General features: G+C 44.1%; 1 protein-coding gene across 2 annotated transcripts in view; it reads right to left on the bottom strand.

Moving 5' to 3' along the window:
• PCLO (piccolo presynaptic cytomatrix protein) overlaps positions 1–21,041 on the bottom strand; it is a gene marked incomplete at its 5' end in the record, with an annotated part of 246,970 nt that overhangs the window by 62,165 nt on the left and 163,764 nt on the right. For both annotated transcript variants that reach the window (XM_083440693.1, XM_083440692.1), the window contains 2 exons: positions 13,436–13,561; positions 16,510–16,591. In XM_083440693.1, coding sequence (XP_083296819.1) covers positions 13,436–13,561; positions 16,510–16,591 — 208 coding nt within the window. The remainder of the gene's footprint in view (positions 1–13,435; positions 13,562–16,509; positions 16,592–21,041) is intronic.

The raw sequence follows: 21,041 nt of genomic DNA, 5'->3' as shown, positions 1-21,041 counted from the left end.
ATATGCCCAATCAGGGGTCAATAAGATGCCCTTGAGAAGCTTATAAAAAGGGTGCAATGCATAAATTCATCAGATATTTGTTTCCATAGCATGTGATAATCCAGGGGTGGGGAACCTTTCTGGATTTCACAGGATAATTTTTTATCTCCCCCCAGCCCCAAGGGCATACTTTGACAGATGGGCAGGACCACTCACCTGCCAGTCATCTGATGTCATAACAGTGCCTGGTGATTGCTTTCATCTATCCAGAATTAACCTTTAGGGTCTTTCCCATGCCACTGGAATAACTTAGGCTGCACAGCACTGACATTTTGAACTTCTAGACTGGTAGAAAACAAGGGCCACTGAGAATACTCATTTCAGATCTAATGAACATCTCCCATCTCCTTAGGAAAAAGTTGTAGTATTTTAATCAGGAGCCTCATAAATCCAGAGTTCTCTGTAGCTGTTTCAACATCTATTTTATTCAAGTGGCAACCTGCTGTTCCTTGAGCATATCACCATAAAGCTCTCTGCAGAAATAATTTTGTTGTTCCTTGGAGTACTTCTGAGTTATAATCAGAATATAAAATTAATTATTATTCTCTTGGGGAATCTCTGTCACCACTCCAATTCATTTCCTCCTTTTAAAAAACTTTAAGCATCTTCTACCTACCATATAAGGGGTGGGGGAAGTGAGTCGTTTATTTTAAAATTGTACAAGACAACTAATATCAGGCCCTATTTAAAGAAGATGAGACTCTGGTATTTGACATATATGTCTTGAAGCAATATGAAAATGCAAAGCAGTTGTTGATTTATGAAAAAGTGACAGTGTTGAGGCAGCTGATGCAAAAGATTGCTGTTCTTGTCTTTTGGGTAATGGCAATTATTTTCCTCAGATTCTCTTTGCCCAGCCCACCCTCCCACTAAAACTTTCCCATCTTTCTGAATAAGTGCCTAGGATGCTTTCTCCTTTATTTTCACAGAAGCTATGGTCCGGTTCAATGATAAAAAAGGTTCTGCTCATCCCCATTAGGGCAGCTGTAAGATGTTACAGGATTTGAAATGAAATAGTGGGGATTGTGGGATAACCAACATGCTCAAGTCTGATTAATGCATGAAGGGGTTAATGCCATAGAGTAAGCTGTCCTGCCAGGCTTAGCTAGGCCACTCCCCCTCACCTTGAGAGGAAGGTAACCAAGACTTTTGTTCATTCTCTGTCTACCTGAGAAGCTCAGTGTGTAAAGAGGTCTGAGCTGGTTGCTCTAAGTTCTGACCACATGACTTTAACAAGCCTCTTTTGACATATTAAGAGCATTCACCACTGTAGCTAAGCCAAGTTTTAGTGCCTGCACAACTTTTTCTGAATGCTGTATCAAAAAGCACATGAACCTGACCTTTGGAGAGAATAAAGAAAACCATTTTTAACATACCAAATGTGTGGTTTTTTTCTATGCTAAGGGAAGAGGGAAGTTTTGGAACTGAAAACAAAGTCAGTTTTAGATAATAACACACATCTCAATCATCCGGTGAGTTGTTATACTTAGAAAATATGATGCAGCTTTCCCGCAAACGTCGTGATTTATTTCCTCCGTCGGCTTCAGATATACTTTATCTAATTCTGTGGAACTAACTTTCCTTACCAAAACCGCAGCAGAGATAACAATAGGATCCATAATAGGGAACAGCTGAAGGCATTAAATAAAAATTCGCTTTTGATCTGGAATTTAACATATTTGTTAATACATTGATTTACATAAGCTGTTAATTTCATAGTATTCTTTAATGGCTTTTTATAACAGAAAAGTTCCCATTTTCTAGTTCCGTCTGTCGAGTACTACCCTTTTAGAAAGGGAAGAATTATTGCATCAGAACAGGCATGACTCTCCATCCTCTACAACAAAACTTTTATATGCTCCCAAGAAGAATGCAGGGAGATCTCAAGTCCCATTAATATCCCTAGACTTAAGTGCCTTTAAATAACCTTTGAGATGTAAAATATGGATAAAATGGATTGAGAAAGACTTCAGAAATAATGAAGAATAACTCATTCACAAATTCCAGTCCATCAGAGGAGGACAGAAGCATACCACCCAACAGTCCCGCTTTGAGTGGGACATCCCGGATTCACAAAAGTCACCCTGCCTTCTGTTTGAAATCCCGGATGCCCCCCTTTTGCTGCCTTGCCTCCTTCTCTTCCTGCGCCATGGCCTACTGCCCCACCGCTGCACTCCCAGAAACGGGTGCAGCATATCTGTAAGGGGTGCAGAGACTGGGCTGGGGGGGGGGGCAAGGAAGAACACAGAGATTGGGTGGGAGGGATGGTGCAGGGGGAGTGTCCCACAATGCCTTCCTAAAATGGAGAGCATGTAGAAGTCCTGGGCCCTGTTCAGGGTCTTCACACACAGCACAGCTGGCTTGCTGTTATTGCGTGGCAAGACTCTCAAGCCGACCCCCCATTAGGATAAATAAATTCACACAGACACGCATATTTTGTTTAAGGTTTTTGGGCAAAAATTTGGCCACAACTTTATTGATTACTGGGACGCGGGTGGCGCTGTGGGTAAAAGCCTCAGCGCCTAGGGCTTGCCGATCGAAAGGTCGGCGATTCGAATCCCCGTGGCGGGGTGCGCTCCCGTTGCTCGGTCCCAGCGCCTGCCAACCTAGCAGTTCGAAAGCACCCCCGGGTGCAAGTAGATAAATAGGGACCGCTTACCAGTGGGAAGGTAAATGGCGTTCCGTGTGCGGCTCTGGCTCGCCAGAGCAGCGGTGTCACGCTGGCCACGTGACCCGGAAGTGTCTCCGGACAGCGCTGGCCCCCGGCCTCTTGAGTGAGATGGGCGCACAACCCTAGAGTCTGGCAAGACTGGCCCGTACGGGCAGGGGTACCTTTACCTTACCTTATTGATTACAGGAATGAGAGCGGTATTGGCTTAGGCAAGACTACATCTGACTCCTGTCCCCTTTGCAGGAAGTCTGTAAGGGTAAACCACCCAAAGGGGGAACCTGCCTGCATCTCCCCTGGTGTTCCCAGAGGCCTGGAATGGCCCTCACCCTTCAAGCAGACTTTGGACAGGAACCAGGCCCCGGCTTCCATTAACAGAATACCCTTGAAACTGGAGGGGCAGGCGATGGCCGACTTCCCCTCCCCCATTCACCATAAGCCAATGCCTAACCGCCAAACCTTACAAAGTTGTGACGGTTGCTAAGAGGCAGGCAAAAACCAAGTGGCCCATGCCAATTTGCCAAATGGAAAAAAATTCCTACCCGGCCCCCGACTCAAGCCGGGAAACCAGTCAAAGCCCAAAGCAAGGCCAAAGGATCTAAATTAAAGGGAGGGTGGGCGGGTGTTCAGCAGCGCGAAGCAGGAGCCTGGCACACGTCACACGGCTGCTTTTATACTTTCCCCCACTATCACCCCATGACATGATTGGGCAAGATGTTAGGATATTTCCATTCCACCTTAAAAAGGGAGCAGGCTGTTATGTGTCACAAGCCTGCGTACTCCCTGCTCACAGGAAGTTTCTGTTTTGTATATAGCTTTCGTTTTCTGTCTGTTGCCTCAACACAAAGGCAGGCAGTCATGTTTTCTTTTGTTCTGACCAGCGTTGAATAAATATATAAAATATGCTCTCCTGGGTGAATCTTTCATTGTGGAAACTCTGTGAAAAGGGCATGCATGAGTCCTGGAATGTGGACAGCTATTTCTGAGGCTCGTGTCGCTAATTGACTGATACTGTTTCCACGGGAGACTGGGAGATGACGTGGAGGCATGATGGCCTATGTCTCCCTGGCAGTATCCCAACACAATAGCCCTGGGTGATTGCGGTGCCAGCCCGGCGTGAGGGCGATAGCTCCACCCATGCCAGGGTGAGGGGAACCAGGTTGAGAGCCTGCCCGCAACCAGGACCATCTATTAAGATGATCCCATTTGTAAAAAGTGAATTTACACAAAAGAGGTGCCCCCAAAACTATGAAGCCCAGGATCTCGTATTTCCTAACCGTAGCACTGTAAAGCTTTGTCGGCTTCTCACAGACATTCCTCACATAAGACTTTGGAAGTGAGAAACATTGGTTCAGCCATTCAACTTGGAGCTGCCACCTTTTAAACAGAGCAGTTAGGGACAGGCCCACCATTCACCACAACAGTGGCATGAAATGATTATTTGGACACAGTGAAATCCTGTACATAAACAAGTCCCACTGCGACAAAGAGGCTTTACTCCCATGCACGTGTAAAATGTGCAAAAGATTGCAGCGCCAGCCTCATAAATATCATTTATTTAATTATGGAAGAGGAAGTTGGTCCCTAAATGCCTCTTTTTCACTGTACATAAACATATTCCATTGCAGTGTCAGGAATTTTCCTCTTTGGCAAGGTTGATGCTGCTGCTGATCACACTAAAGCAGTAGTCTTGATCATTTTAGGCTGTCAAAAAGACAAAGCTATAATTTCTGATTCATCATGCATGTGAAATTATTTGTTCCCCATTAGGATTCCATTTGTTATGAGGAATAAGTCACATAACAGCCTGCCTATGTGTTTTCCTTACATGGACAGAAGCCCCAAGAGATGAAAAATTCCTAAAATCACTGCCTGTTGTGGCTGCTTACAGTGGCGTAGCGTGGGTTGTCAGCACCCGGGGCAAGGCAAGTAATTTGCGCCCCCTAACCCGGGGCAAGGCAAGTAATTTGCGCCCCCCCCGCTGCACTGTCCCTCCCCCAGATAGTCCCTCGCTCTCTCTCCGCACCGCACGCCTGACACCCTCCCCTCCACAGTGGGCGGCGACCCGGCGGCTCGGATCGGATTCGCACAGCCAGCACTGCAGTGAGAGAGAGTGAGTGAGCCAGGTAGGGGCAAAGAGCTGCGAGTGTGAGCGCCCCCCCCCCAGATGTTGCGCCCGGTGCGGCCGGCCCCCCCTGCACCCCCCACGCTACGCCACTGGCTGCTTAGTCTGCTGCTCTCCATTCTTATGCTAGTTCATCTTTAAACAAAAGAGCCCTCCAAACAGAGGGCTGCTTCATACAGAGGACTATTACCTAACAGCCCTTCAAAGGGAGGACTGTCATCTGAAACATAGGACACATTGTCTGCAAGACAGAGGGCTTGTCCACACCTACCTTCCCTCTGATCTTTCCAGGCACTTCAAAGCTCCATTTCTGAGTGCCCTTTTTGTTGCTTCGGAGCTTTCCCTGCGAAAACCTGCTATTCAAAGCTCAATCGGAGCAAATGGCATTCTGTGGAAAACCTGAATTGATGTTTGCTCTGATTGAGCCCCAAAGAGTGGGCTTTCGCAGGAAAGCTCTAGGGCAATATATAAATAAGCAAATAAAGCAAAAACCTGCTTGGACACAGAGCTTTTAAGTGTGGACCTGAGCCTTGAAACAGTAGGACAAAAAGTAAGTGTAGATGAGCCCAGAATGGATATGAAAAGTTGCTCCTCTCCCCAGTGGCGTAGCGTGGGTTGTCAGCACCCGTGGCAAGGCAAGTAATCTGCGCCCCCTAACCCGGGGCAAGGCAAGTAATTTGCACCCCCCCCGCTGCACTGTCCCTCCCCCAGATAGTCCCTCGCTCTCTCTCCGCCTGGCACCCTCCCCTCCACAGTGGGCGGCGACCCGGCGGCTCGGATCGGATTCGCACAGCCAGCACTGCAGTGTGAGAGAGTGAGTGAGCCAGGTAGGGGCAGAGAGCTGCGAGTGCGCGCGTGCCCCCCAGATGTTGCGCCCGGTGCGACCAGCCCCCCCTGCACCCCCCACGCTACGCCACTGCCTCTCCCCTCTTCTTGGAAACGCTGGAGAGAATAGACCAGGTCCAAGTGTGCCCAGTTTAACACAACTCCTCCTGTTTTCTGGACATCTGTTAGAGAGGAGGAAAGGGTTATCAAAGAACCAAAGAATTGTAGAGTTGGAAGGGACCCCCAGGGTTGTCTAGTCTAACCCCCTGCAACGCAGGATTTCTAAATCTAAATATAACCATCATATTGCCTTCCTTAATATGAGAATAAATACTACTTTACTAGAATGTTAATACTGCACCCCTTAACAGCTGTATCAATTAATTAAAACTTACAGCTGAATGCAAGAGCAGTTTTCAGACTCCTTCTGGGGGCATTTTAGAGCGAGAGAATGTTTTTCCCGTAACTATAATGCAATCTGCTTTGGGGCTGGAGACTTAGCTGGATAACCATCAGATTCTTCTGGGAGTCATATTCATGCCTGCACTTCAGAGATATTTCGACGGGTGGCTCTTCCCTGGTTGTACACAGAGAAAGTGAGCAAAGGCAGCTCTATAAATCACCAAGACAAATACTGGGAGATTAGAGCAGAGCTAATTCCTCCCTGTCCCATTCTAGTACAGTCATAAATTAAGCCAGCCAAATGCCAAAATGAAAACTGAGGGTGAGAGAAAGGATATGGTGCAAATAATAAACCGGCTAAAATTTTGCCAGATACTCATCTGAAGAATATGCGACCCACTGAGCAAAATGCAACCTGCCAGTTGCGTGTTGTGGCTTGCCAAGCTGACCCTCACATAGAGGGCTGCCCTATGTGGCTGATGGGGCTGAGGCAGAGATCAGGGGCTACCAAACACATGGCTACCATATGAAACTCCATCACTTTTCAGTCTTGCTGGGAAAATCAAACAACTACACAGCTCATTTTGTGACTGTTAACCAGTAATTGCTGGGAAGTTCATCTCTGGAACACCAAGGCATAACATTACAAAACTGCACACACAGCTAGATTTCCCACCTAGTAATATATTTTGATGTATGCAGTCAGTGATCAATATGAGCCAGGGCTCACTTTTTAAAAATGTATTTTTATTAAAGATTTCTTGGTTTACAAAAGTATGTGCAATGCCTCTTTTTTCAAGTTACATTTTCTGCAGATCAGTTTCATTTCTTGAGACATCAGTGTTACTTTAGGAAGAAAAGGGGGAAAGAGGTGGAGGGGAGAATGGTGGGTGGGGTGGGGTGGCGATGTTTCTATTTTACTTGATGTATGTGTGGGGTTTTGTGTCAGTGTCGCTTGTGCAGGTTCTCTTTGCTATTCACTTGTGTTCCTTTAGTTGTGAGAGAGGTTGGGGTTGGCCTAGGGTGTGGTTGTTCATTTGTGATTGGCTGTGGTGAACTTTGTTTTCATGTGTGAGTGGGGTTGGTGGATGTTTTTGATCAGGTTAGCCATATTGATCCGTATGCTGTTGGTGGATTCTTGTCACTGTCTTGTTGGGCTGTGTATGTGATAAAGGGGAGCCATACAGGGGTGAAGTATCTTCTTCTTCTATTTGTCCCCGTGTCAGTTTCAGTTTATTGGTTAATTTTTCTAGTAGGGCTGTTTCCCATACTATTTGGTACCATTGGTCCATGCTTACTCCTGATAGGTCTCTCCAGTGTCTGGTTATGATGTTTCTGGTTGCTGAGAGTAGGTGGTTTATAAGTTATTTGCGGTGTAAATGGGCGTTATTGTCTTGGAAGATGTTTAGTAGGGCCAGTTCTGGTGTTATTTCCAATACAGTGGTGCCTCGCAAGACGAAATTAATTCGTTCTGAGAGTCTCTTCGTCTAGCGGTTTTTTCGTCTTGCGAAGCAACCCTATTAGCGGATTAGCGCTATTAGCGGCTATTAGCGGCTATTAAAGGCTTAAGGGATTAGCGGATTAGCTGCTAAAAGGCTATTAGCGGTTTTGCGGCTTAGAAAAAGGGGGTGGGGAGCGAAAAAAAATCTCAAGACTCGCAAGACATTTTCGGCTTGCAAAGCAAGCCCATAGGGAAATTCGTCCTGCGAAGCGCATTGAAAAACGGAAAACCCTTTCGTCCAACGGGTTTTCCATCTTGCGAGGCATTCGTCTTGCAGGGCACCACTGTACTTGCTTAGTTATTTTGTATATTTCTTTTATGGCTGTTGTTGGATTTTGGGACACTCCCACCACACGTGGAGGTATGTGCCTGTGGAGGTGCACCCTTTCCAGCATTTTGGTGAGGTTCCTGGGTGTATTAGTGCTAGCTTCCTTGGTTTTAGGTACCACCTGTAGGTGAGTTTTAAAGTGAATTCTTTCCTTTTGGTTGATATGGATTTAAAGGGGGGTTTAGAAGCCAGGGCTCACTTGAACACAGCCTTGAAACCCATTAAAAAGTGTGAAGGCTCCATCCTGAGATCTGCAGCAATAGACAATATAAGGCTTCTAAGGGCTCATCCAAACTTTTGTTTGTCCTGTGATTTCCAGGCACGGGTCCAACAGGTTGTACTTTTGTCCTGCCACTTTCCCTGGGAAAACCCACAGCTTTACTGCTGAATCGTCACAAACGTCACTCGGGTTGACCGGCTGATGCCTGTGGACTGACGTTTGATTCAATTTAGTATTAAAACTGTGGGTTTTCCTGGGGAAAGCGGCAGGACAAAGGAAAAAGCTCTCAGACCCGTGGCCTAGAAACCATGGGACAAACAGAGAAAACTGTGGGATAAAGTAAAGTGTGGAGGAGCCCCAAGTATGTGCAAGTTCTTTAGCCAGAGAATGGGACAAAACAATGTTCTGGCTGGTACAAAAAAACCTGTAATTTTATACTGACAGACCAACAAGCCATTACAGTCTGTTCATCATTAGCAACAGCCTCCGAAAATGTTGCTGAAAATAACAATGAAGCAGAAAGCAATGAACTGTACTGATTTCTGAATACTCTTTTTCTCCTTCTGCAATATTTTCATTTCCTTCTGACTTCACTATTTGCACACACACACATACCATGTAAATTATTATCTGTAATTCTGGATGGCCTCATGCACCTTGTGAAGTTTATGCACAATGTATTTGTTCTTAAGGTGCCACAAGAATCCTTTTTGCTTTAGATGCAAGAGACTAAAAGGGCTCCCTATCCTCTTGAAATAGTTCTACTGGCAAATATCAAGATGTTCTGATCTTTTAAAGCCACATGCCTCATCAAACAGTTTGCATGAATCTACTGCAAGATGTCTCTGCCAGACCAATTCTTAAAATATAGATGAAAAGAGTATAGATATTTCACCCTTAAGACTAGACTCTGTCACAGTAGCTTGCAGTGTATTATATTTTCCACCAAGACCAGCACACTATTAATAGAATACAATGCTCTAAGAACGTTGAAAGAATAATAAAAAAGTCTCTTTGATACAAGGAATATTTCTGGAATCATGAAGAACTAAAAGTATGCAATGACCCTCTAAGATATAATAATAAAAAATCTTTAAAGATACCCTGAGCTAGAACCTCCAGATTTTGCTAGCACATTGGATTCAATGGCAACTTTTTTAAAAAAGTGCAATTGCCCCTTAATAGACCAAGAGGCCAAAAGCGCCACACAGTTCAGTGGTAATTGATAGTTATAATATCATTTTTAGCAGGGACAATTAGCTGCTAAGGGGAGATGAGGCAAACACAGAAAAATAATGGAAGGAGAAGAGTACAAAGTGGCAAAACAATCCCTTCCACCTTTCTCCGAGAAGGCGTTAAAACTTGGCTGCACATGGCTCCTTTTCACATGGCACATGTAATCTGTGGCCAGCCTATAGTCCCTTTCATTGCTTACAGTCAGAGCAAGTTCTCAGCTGCCAACCTTTGCCATGACACCTATTCTTTTATTTTCATACCCAGCTTTTTGAGCAACTTCCTCTACAAAGCAGCTTGCAATCAACAAAGAACAACTCCACTGACAATAAAATAGGAGCAAAGGATTCAGCAGAGGAAACACAGCCCAGAATAACTAAGGAGATAGTACAAGAATACTTGGCTAGTTTAGATGTATTCAAGTCTCCAGGGCCAGATGAACTGCATCCAAGAGTATTAAAAGAACTGGCAGATGTGATCTCAGAACCACTGGCAGTCATCTTTGAGAATTCCTGGAGAACAGGCGAAGTCCCGGCAGACTGGAGGAGGGCAAATGTTGTCCCTATTTTCAAAAAGGGGAAAAGAGAGGACCCAAATAATTACCGCCCAGTCAGTCTAACATCAATACCAGGGAAGATTCTGGAGCAGATCATTAAGCAAACAATCTGTGAGCACCTAGAAAGGAATGCTGTGATCACCAATAGTCAGCATGGATTTCTGAAAAATAAGTCATGTCAGACTAACCTGATCTCATTTTTTGACAGAATTACAAGCCTGGTAGATGAAGGGAACGCAGTGGATGTAGTCTACCTTGATTTCAGCAAGGCATTTGACAAGGTGCCCCATGATATTCTTGTAAAGAAGCTGGTAAAATGCGGTCTTGACTATGCTACCACTCAGTGGATTTGTAACTGGCTGACTGACCGGACCCAAAGGGTGCTCATCAATGGTTCCTCTTCATCCTGGAGAAGAGTGACTAGTGGGGTGCCACAGGGTTCTGTCTTGGGCCCGGTCTTATTCAACATCTTTATCAACGACTTGGATGATGGACTCAAGGGCATCCTGATCAAATTTGCAGATGACACCAAACTGGGAGGGGTGGCTAACACCCCAGAAGACAGGATCACACTTCAAAACGACCTTGACAGATTAGAGAACTGGGCCAAAACAAACAAGATGAATTTTAACAGGGAGAAATGTAAAGTATTGCACTTGGGCAAAAAAAATGAGAGGCACAAATACAAGATGGGTGACACCTGGCTTGAGAGCAGTACATGTGAAAAGGATCTAGGAGTCTTGGTTGACCACAAACTTAACATGAGCCAACAGTGTGACGCGGCAGCTAAAAAAGCCAATGCAATTCTGGGCTGCATCAATAGGAGTATAGCATCTAGATCAAGGGAAGTTATAGTGCCACTGTATTCTGCTCTGGTCAGACCTCACCTGGAGTACTGTGTCCAGTTCTGGGCACCACAGTTCAAGAAGTACACTGACAAACTAGAACGTGTACAGAGGAGGGCAACCAAAATGGTCAAAGGCCTGGAAACAATGCCTTATGAGGATCGGCTAAGGGAGCTGGGCATGTTTAGCCTGGAGAAGAGGAGGTGAAGGGGTGATATGATAGCCATGTTCAAATATATAAAAGGATGTCACATAGAGGAGGGAGAAAGGTTGTTTTCTGCTGCTCCAGAGAAGCGGACACGGAGCAATGGATACAAACTACAAGAAAGAAGATTCCACCTAAACATTAGGAAGAACTTCCTGACAGTAAGAGCTGTTCGACAGTGGAATTTGCTGCCAAGGAGTGTGGTGGAGTCTCCTTCTTTGGAGGTCTTTAAGCAGAGGCTTGACAACCATATGTCAGGAGTGCTCTGATGGTGTTTCCTGCTTGGCAGGGGGTTGGACTCGATGACCCTTGTGGTCTCTTCCAACTCTATGATTCTATGAAATAGGAAAATACAACTAAACAATATACCAGCATAATAATGTGGACTACAGAAATAGAATATAAAGCAGAATACAGGTCATAAAAGCAGTATTAAGGCATAAAATCCAGCAAGAACTAAACATCCATTATATACCAATAATAATATCTTGATTCTAGTTTGGGAGAAAGTTGGCACCTTTCATCAGAGGTGTCACATGTTGCCCATAGCTTGCCCCAGAAAGCAACTGTGCAGCAGCATTTTGCGTTAGCTTTAGCTTACATATCAAATTCAAGGGCAATCCCCTGTGAAGTTCATTGCAGTAATCAAATCTAGAGGTGGACCACTGCATGGACCACTGTTGCCAAGCTATCCCTGCCCATGAATGGTTACAGCTGATGTAACAGCAAAAGCTGGTAAAAGGCAGTCCTAGACACTCAAGGGAAATCAACATCCTGTGACAACACTGGATCAAGGAGTAGCCCCAAGCTATGTACCTGTTCAGAGGGACTGCAGCCCACCCAGAACCAGGAACCCACAAAACTTCTGTCTTGGGATTCAGGTCCAGCTTGTTGGCTCTTATCCTGCCCATTAATGAGTCCAGGACTTGCACAGAAGCTCGTGATCCAGATGTTGCAGGGGAATGGAGCTGTATGCTAAATCTCCCAGTGAACAATCTGCATGGCTTTGTAGATAGATAGTGAATAGCTCTGGGGACAAAATAGTGCCCCATGGCACCCCACAGAACAACTCCCAAGGGGCTGAAAGGAAGTCACCCAATGCTACTTTCTGGAATTGCTCTGTAGGTAAGAGCAGAACGACTGCAACCCAGGGCCTCCCATGCCTAACTCACAAAGCCGATCTCATAGAGTAGCATGGCCAATGATATCAAAGGCCACTGAGAGATCAAGGAGAATCAGCAGGGGTGCTGAGAGCTGCAGGTATAGGGCGGTATAGACATTTTAATAATAATAATAATAATAATAATAATAAGAAGAAGAAGAAGTAGAAGTTAGCAACTGGGTGCAGCTGTCAATAACTATTGGATCCAGATGTCAGCATCACCCTTGAGCCAGTGCCACTAACTGGACTCATCCACTTCAGCCCCGACTGGGCTAGGCGAGCTGGGTAGCACTTCCAGAGACCACCTTCTGCACAGGAACAGGTCAAAGTGCTGTGGACTCACAGCTTAGAGTTGTGAGCACCGGATTCACTTCCACAAGTAGACAGTCGTCGCACAGCAGAGTACAGCAGAGTATATAAACAACTCGGAGAGCAGCTCTGTAGAATATCTTCTTTATTCTATCTACAACTATTATACAACTATATACAGAGCTAAATGAGCCTAAGCATAAATGAATGCTAAGCCGCACTGAGTGTCTGCAGCTGCTCTTAACAGCAACCTTATCTAAACATACAATCTCTAACACTCAGTCTCTCTCTCCGACACACTGACTGACTGACCGACTCACTCACTGACCGACTCACTCTTTGATGTGGTGCTGGAGCAGAATTAGTAGAGAGCAGAACACGCCTCCTCCTCTCTGCAGAATCAGCAGACTCCTCAGGAGATTCTTGGATATGGGAGGGGTGAAATCTCCTCACCAGGGTGGCCTTCCTTAGAAAAGGCAGTGGGGACCACCCCATCACATAAAGAGATTTTAGCCATGTCCTGGACCCACCCAGAGGGACCCCCACTCAGTTAGAGACTGATTTCCCATGATTCATTTATCTCCTTAGCTCTTTGTGTTTTGGACTTCATTGTGGTGATCTTGCTGTTTTAACCATTTCATACTTATTTATTATTCTACAACCTTACATCAAATCTCTCTCATACAACAAAATACAATTAAAAGCATAATCTGGTCATATGCCAGTTCCCAACAACTGAAACCTCTCTTCTGCAACTCCATCAATATAATCACCACCAAAATGGTGAACTAATAAGCAGAGGAGAAAAAACTGAGCACTCAAATGCCTCTGCCGGCTGCCAAAAATTAGTACTCTTGACACCAGACAAGCCTCTCTGGGGAGAGCCTTCCATCCCATAGTTGAGGAATGACTAGGTCCCCTGTCTTGTATTTCCCAGGACTCCCTCTGTTTCGCCTCAAGGATAGGTGATCTCTGCACACATTTCCTGAATAGCTTTGAACAAGACAGGTACTTTACCTTCTACAAGTTTCCCTGTTTGCTCAGCACTTCCACCAGGCAGGATCTTAGCAATGTAAGCACCAATTTCGCCGTTGATTCCAGGAATTTCTTTCCCTCCTACGACTCGGATCCCAAGTCCGTTGCCTGCATCCAGGAAGGAAAAAAGCACACACATATTAAAAATGTATAGAAAATAGGCAGCAGTAGTGATCAATATTTCTCTGTTTTCATTCTTACTTGCTGGTTTCCTACTAAAGTACTCAAATATATGTAAAACACAAACAATGATATAAACACCACAGTAAAATAGTAAATACCATTGAATAACTAGTTTTTCCCTATTTTGTACAAGAACTAATACACACACTACACTTGTCCTTAGCCAAAAGACCGAGAAGTGATGCAAGAATTAATATGATCTGCCAGCTCACTGATGTAAGAAAACCAAAGTTTGTTTTGCTGTGTAATCCCTTGTCTATTCAGGAGATATCATTATTAGTTATTGCCCATGATCATACAAAGTGAACTACAGAAAGTGATTGATGTCAAGAAGGTGAGATGCCAAACCAGGACGAGCTTTTAATTTGCTTGCGAGCCATGGCTTTTTTTTAAAAAAAAAAGCTTCATACAAGTTGAGCAAAAGAACGTCAACGCCCTGAATATTCCCAGAAAGCAGAATAAAATTTCACCAATCTCTCATCTGAGCAAAATTGGTAATGGTAGTTTTATTCCACTAAAGAGATTAAGAAATCTAAGTACTAATATGATAGCAATTCATGCATGCTTAATGTAGCCCGCAATCTTTATAATTTATATGTTCCCAATAAATTTTTTTTTGGGGGGGGTTTGTGTGTGTGTGTGTGGGGGGGGGGAATTCCTGAGATAAAAGCCAGAATCACAAATGTGATTACAGTATTAAGTCATAAAAGGCTAATTGCTCAGGGCCGTCTTCCAGCATTAACTGCACAGGCTTGCAGTCGTTTAAGTTATCTTCCGTTTTTATCGGAGTACTCTCTCTCTCTCTCTCTCTCTCTCTCTCTCTCTCTCTCTCTCTCACACACACACACACACACACACTGTGGAAGGCAGGGCAGTGGCTGGAAACCACAGGAGGAGGGAAGGCTCTTGTGCTTAGGTCTGGCTTCCCATAGGTGCCTGGATGGCAACTGTGAGAACAGGAGAGTGGAATAGATGGGCCTTTGGCCTGATCTAGCAGAGCTTATCTTAAATTAGACCTTCATGTAAATGGGCCTTTTGGTAACGAGCTCATTTTACATGGTAAGCAAAGTGTGAGCACACCCACGAAGTTGTTGCACATACTGGCTGCATCCATTTGAGCTCAACACACTTGCAAACCTCCTCCAGACCTTCCTGCCCTCACACATGGGCCCAAAACGCTTCTCCTCCATCTCCCCCTGTTCTGTCACAAATCAGGATATTTTGCAAATGTGTTCAAGTGAAATTTATGATAGTAACCAAATATGGTATGTATTGTGCGATTAAATGTTCTGCGAAGTTGTTGGCCTCCGTCTGTCTCGGGGGACAATGGAGGAGTGCGCCTTTGGGGGTGAAGTCAAACTGTTGGGAGAGTTGTGGCTCCTGCTGTGGCTGTAGAGGCTGATAGGGGAGAGACATCTTTTGTTGCAGCTGGGGCAGAAGAAGGTTTCCAGTGGTTGTGGAAAAAGGAAATTCCCATGATAAACTACCTTCAGGTATATATACTGGGAGAGTGATCCTTAGTGTGAGAAGAGAGGTGTGAGAAGTAGCCAAAAATGTCTGAATTTGAATTTCCATACCTAAGTGCAGATTTCTTAATTCTATTATTTTCTCCCTCTCTTCAGAGAGTTGATTGTTATGCTAGAAAACCAGTCAGCAATAAGCAAGAGGCTCAATGAATTCCACAGGAAATCTTCTTAAAACTCTGACCTCCTGATTATCATGAAACTTCTTGTTGGAGAAAAAAACATTTCAAAGGGAATTTTATACATTTAGATAAAATCCTTTCAAGTTGCTTCAAAGCTTGAGGAATGGCAATTAATTGAGCATGTTTTTAACTGAGCTCCGAACTTGATCTCAAGCAACACATTACCATAGGCAAATAATTTCATAGGAAACAAAAAATAACTAGCATTTAAACTTAATTCACATGTTTCAATACACAAAGAACAGAATTGGTTGTTCTGCCCTACTCCTTAGTGTATAGGCATCATCATCATCATTATTTAGTTTTACAGTGCACTTAAATAACATATGAATGTTTTTTTCCAACAAACTCTAATATATGCAAATCATATAAATCACCTGAAATTTCATTTGAACATGTTTGGTTTGAGCTCTTTTCTTTCAGAAGAATCAGAACTGCACCCCACCAGCTTATGTAAAAACAACAACATTCTGTTGAAGGGCTTGGTTCAGAGGCATAAACTCTTGAGGTGTTAGCTGGGCAGGGGGCTCTGCCTTGACAATAGGGAGGCTTAAAACATCCAATCAACAGAAAAGAGGGAATGGAGACAAATTGATATATATACACAGACAAACAGTCATTTGCATGTCCCCAAGAAGCATGGTTCTTAAAGTATTTATTTCTCTATTTATTTACATAGTGTTTAACTTATTTTTTAATAAAGCACTGTTGCACCTAACCAATGTCTGTAACTCCCCTTGTTCTAGGTGCATTTTGCAACAGGGGATTTCATTAGGGCAAGCAGTTTCTGAGCTCTGGGCGCAGTACTGTGCCTAAGATTTCAGATTAAAAAACTGCAGTGTGGAAGGAAAGGAGGACCTTTTTTTGCCACCACCCCCCCCACTTCCAGCTACTCTCTGAAGACTGGAGAAAAGACCCTTTTAAGAATATTAGGGTGGTGGGCAGCGGAAGAACCCATATCCTAGGTTTAAGGTGCCATTTAGCTCCTCGCTTTCATATCTCAGTTTCTAACACTGCATCTAACATGTATCACGTTCTGTTCTCATTGAGTGTTGATACTTATCCAAGATGAACAACTGCTTACTATATGATGGCAGTCACCTCATACTTCATTTGCATGCCATATAATCCATATTCTTGTGAAGCCAGATGCTCTTGCTTGCTTTACCTGAAACAGAGTGGTCCTTTGGGTCCCTCGGCAATTTCAGCCTTGCATGGGGAAAGATGTATTGAATAGGCTTCCCAATAATCTATGGAATATAAAGTGTGCAGGCTGATTAAAGACAGAACATGCTTGTTTCACAATGACTTATCAGTTAAACAAAAATCTAGTAAACATGCTATTTTTGGAATCTCTCCCTCTCTCTCACCCCACAGCAAGATATCCTGATTTTAGTTCCTGAGTTTGGTTCCTCCATGACATGGAGGAATGTGGAAGCAGGGCACTCGCATGAGGAGAAGGCCAGCAACAGAGATGCCATGGACCAGTGAGGCACCAAGCACCACAAGCCAGGCTGCTCTTTTCACTTGCATAGCTGGGTCAACCAAGGTCAATTCTAATCAACCATATTCTGCCACCTCATGATGATTTTTGTAATCACCCCAAACTGAGATCCTGGCTACTGTGAAGGGCTCTGTTCCTATATAAGTGTAACGTTTCTCCCATGTCAGTATCACTGCTTCCCTGTTTGCTTCGGGACTTGACACTCAAAATTCTGCTGTTGACCTTTAAAGCCCTACGCCATGGATAGGCAAACTAAGGAGGAGGGCAGAGGAGGTGTCCAGAGGAGGGCAACCAAAATGGTCAAAGGCCTGGAAACAATGCCTTATGAGGAACGGCTAAGGGAGCTGGGCATGTTTAGCCTGGAGAAGAGGAGGTTAAGGGGTGATATGATAGCCATGTTCAAATATATAAAAGGATGTCACATAGAGGAGGGAGAAAGGTTGTTTTCTGCTGCTCCAGAGAAGCGGACACGGAGCAATGGATCCAAACTACAAGAAAGAAGATTCCACCTAAACATTAGGAAGAACTTCCTGACAGTAAGAGCTGTTTGACAGTAGAATTTGCTGGCAAGGAGTGTGGTGGAGTCTCCTTCTTTGGAGGTCTTTAAGCAGAGGCTTGACAACCATATGTCAGGAGTGCTCTGATGGTGTTTCCTGCTTGGCAGGGGGTTGGACTCGATGGCCCTTGTGGTCTCTTCCAACTCTTTGATTCTATGATTCTAATGCTTGAGGGCCAGATCCAGCCCAATCGCCTTCTCAATCCGGCCCACGGACAGTCTGCAAATCAGCGTGTTTTTACATGAGTAGAATGTGTCCTTTTATTTAAAATGCATCTCTGGGTTATTTGTGGGGCATAGGGATTTGTTCATTCCCCCCACAATATAGTCCAGCCCCCCACAAGGTCTGAGGGACAGTGGCCCGGCCCCCTGCTGAAAAGGTTTGCTGACCCCTGCCCTGAGCGGCTAGGGCTATGATATCTGAAGGATTGCTTCATCCCATATGACTCCACCTGCCCTTAGATACATCTTGCCCTTAATGAATAAGCAGGTGGGTATGTGGCTCAGGGGATTTTTTGCTGCTACATTCAAGCTTTGGGGTATAAATTGCCCACACAAGGTTCATTTCATCCAAGCCAAAAAAAATGCCCCAGTATCTCTGCTATTTGTGTTTACACAACTGGAGTGATTTAATAATGAAGCACATGAAAAATCACAATAGAAATAAAACTCAAGGGAGTATTTAGGGGAATATTTACCAAAAAAAAGAAAAAAAAAGATCTTAAATATAAATCCCAGGTAGGGGTTGCCTTTTGACCAGCAGTTGACATTACAAAGTTTATGGGAAGGTGGAAAATAAGGTTAAGGTATTATTGTACATATGGGGACGCGGGTGGCGCTGTGGGTAAAACCTCAGTGCCTAGGACTTGCCGATCGTCAGGTCGGCGGTTCAAATCCCCGCGGCGGGGTGAGCTCCCGTCGTTCGGTCCCAGCTCCTGCCCACCTAGCAGTTCGAAAGCACCTCCGGGTGCAAGTAGATAAATAGGTACTGCTTTATAGCGGGAAGGTAAATGGCATTTCCGTGTGCTGCGCTGGTGCTGGCTCACCAGAGCAGCTTCGTCACGCTGGCCACGTGACCCGGAAGTGTCTGCAGACAGCGCTGGCTCCCGGCCTATAGAGTGAGATGAGTGCACAACCCTAGAGTCTGGCAAGACTGGCCCGAACGGGCAGGGGTACCTTTACCTTTATTATTGTACATGCAGTTAATTAAGATGTGCAAAGAACTGTCATGGAATGCTGTGTGGGAAGTTCAAAAGAACTACTGTATAAGAATGGGAAATGTTATGAGTGTATAACTGAAAACTTATAAAGAAAAATTAAAGAAAAGAAAAAAAACCCTCAAAGGCACAAGGCAAACCAGCAGCAGAGATGGGTGGTGACTTATCTAATAGGCTCAATTGTTAAGCTTAGACAAAGTAACCCTGTTCTTCCTTAGTAGAGGAATAATAGCTGTAAGCAGTTACATTGAAAGGGCTGTTAAGTCCTAAACTGAAAGATGGCTCCTGTGCCTGTAATAGGAGCCATAGAGAAGGAGAAGTTTGGTACTGTGCCCTCTTTCATCATCATCCTGCGCTGACAGACAAAACTGCAAATGGCAAACATATTTCCCGAAGTGATGGGAATCATATTCAAATCAAGTTACATCGCTTGCAATTTAAACCATTGCAATCTGAAGGATTTCAATTGGACTACTAAAGAGTAAGAGGCACCACTGGAGTTTAAACAGTATGGCGACTACCCTGCACTGTTTTAAAACTTGATGCATGTTATGAGAGTTCATTGCCAAACTTGATAGCTAGCATCTTAATGGTTGAAAACAATCTATATGAAGCATGTACTAAAAGTTTCTATCTGCTACTTAACAGCCCTTGTGCTACAATTTTTGAGAGGAGTTTAAGGGTCTAAGTAAACATTGCAAGCAAATGCTTGTACTAATATACTAATATACTATACTTGTACTAATATACACAACAAACAAACAAAAAGCACAAGAGGAGAAAATCTGTGTTAGGATGGACTCATTTGAAGTGGTGAATTACACAACCTCGCTTTCACCCTTTCTGTTATACTTTATAATCTATAAACTAGTTTAGGAACTTTGTAGTTTGTGCCATCGTATCCCCAAGTATTGCTGGAGGAGACTCTTGAGAGTCCCATGGACTGCAAGAAGATCAAACCTCTCCATTCTGAAGGAAATCAGCCCTGAGTGCTCACTGGAAGGACAGATCGTGAAGCTGAGGCTCCAAGACTTTGGCCACCTCATGAGAAGAGAAGACTCCCTGGAAAAGACCCTGATGTCGGGAAAGATGGAGGGCACAAGGAGAAGGGGATGACAGAGGATGAGATGGTTGGATGGTGTTCTTGAAGCTACCAGCATGAGTTTGATCAAACTGCGGGAGGCAGTGGAGGACAGAAGTGTCTGGCATGCTCTGGTCCATGGGGTCACGAAGAGTTGGACACGACTAAATGACTAAACAACAACAACAACATCCCCAAGTATCCACTGTTGATCTAAGGAATGATGGTATTGTGGCACATGGGTTTGCTAAACCTCTTCCCATTGACCATCTCAGGAAAAGAGGGTCTCAAATGCCGCCTCACACTTACATAAATGGGAAGAGTTTTACTATTACAATCTCTGTTTACACCTACCAGTAGGTAGCCAAGTTGGTCTGCCGTAGTCAAAACAAGATAAAAAAATTCCTTCCAGTAGCACCTTAGAGACCAACTAAGTTTGTTATTGGTATGAGCTTTCGTGTGCATATCTGAAGAAGTGTGCATGCACACGAAAGCTCATACCAATAACAAACTTAGTTGGTCTCTAAGGTGCTACTGGAAGGATTTTTAAATTTTTGTTTCTGCTTACACCCTCTATAAAAAAGGGGGGATTCAAAGCAAAGGAATCTACCCTCTTTCACAAACTGAGCAGCTGAGTACATTCAGCTATAGCAATTCAATTACAGGTTTTTATATACAGCCTGCTATGAGGAGAGCATTTATAAGCAGAGATTTAACAGCATTTGGAAACCTTTTACTGCCTGGAAAAAAGAAGACAAATAAGTTTGCTTTCCAAAGTGTACAAAAGAGCGATGGAGGACTACACAGAACTGGAAGAAATAATTTAATGTGGAGATTTTGGGTGAGATAAGGCTCTCTATATGCAGGCAGATGGCAATGAGCCTCAAACAGAGATTGAATAAAGTAATATATAAATGGTGTCATACACAAGATAGATCAGCTAACAGATATTTGCTGGAGATGCAAGAAAGCCAATGGTACTTTATCACACATTGGGATTATTTTAATTATTTGGAGCGGGCAGTTAAGGGTACTCCAGACTGTCTCTATTTTGCAGGAGGATTCAAGTGCATATCAGAAGTTTAGGTTGTTCAGTTAAACTGAATTAAATGCTTTGTTGCCCTAGCCTAACAAATCCACTTTGGGATTTGATGATGAAAGTAAGGGGAAAGTGCACAGAAGATTATGTGAACTAATGAGTAACCAGAAGAGTTATAAACACCACACAAGCAAATTAGGATCAATGCTCATTGTTATATAGCTGCTTCACAAAAAATCATAGCCTAACCTCTACATAAGCACCGTGCAATCAAACCTCAAGGAATGCTCAATAAACAGATTT

This window comes from Podarcis tiliguerta (genome assembly GCF_965153285.1).
Source record: "Podarcis tiliguerta genome assembly, chromosome: 5".
Classification (NCBI taxonomy): domain Eukaryota; kingdom Metazoa; phylum Chordata; class Lepidosauria; order Squamata; family Lacertidae; genus Podarcis; species Podarcis tiliguerta.
Note: the sequence above shows the minus strand (reverse complement) of the source record. Positions and strands in the feature narration are given on the sequence as shown.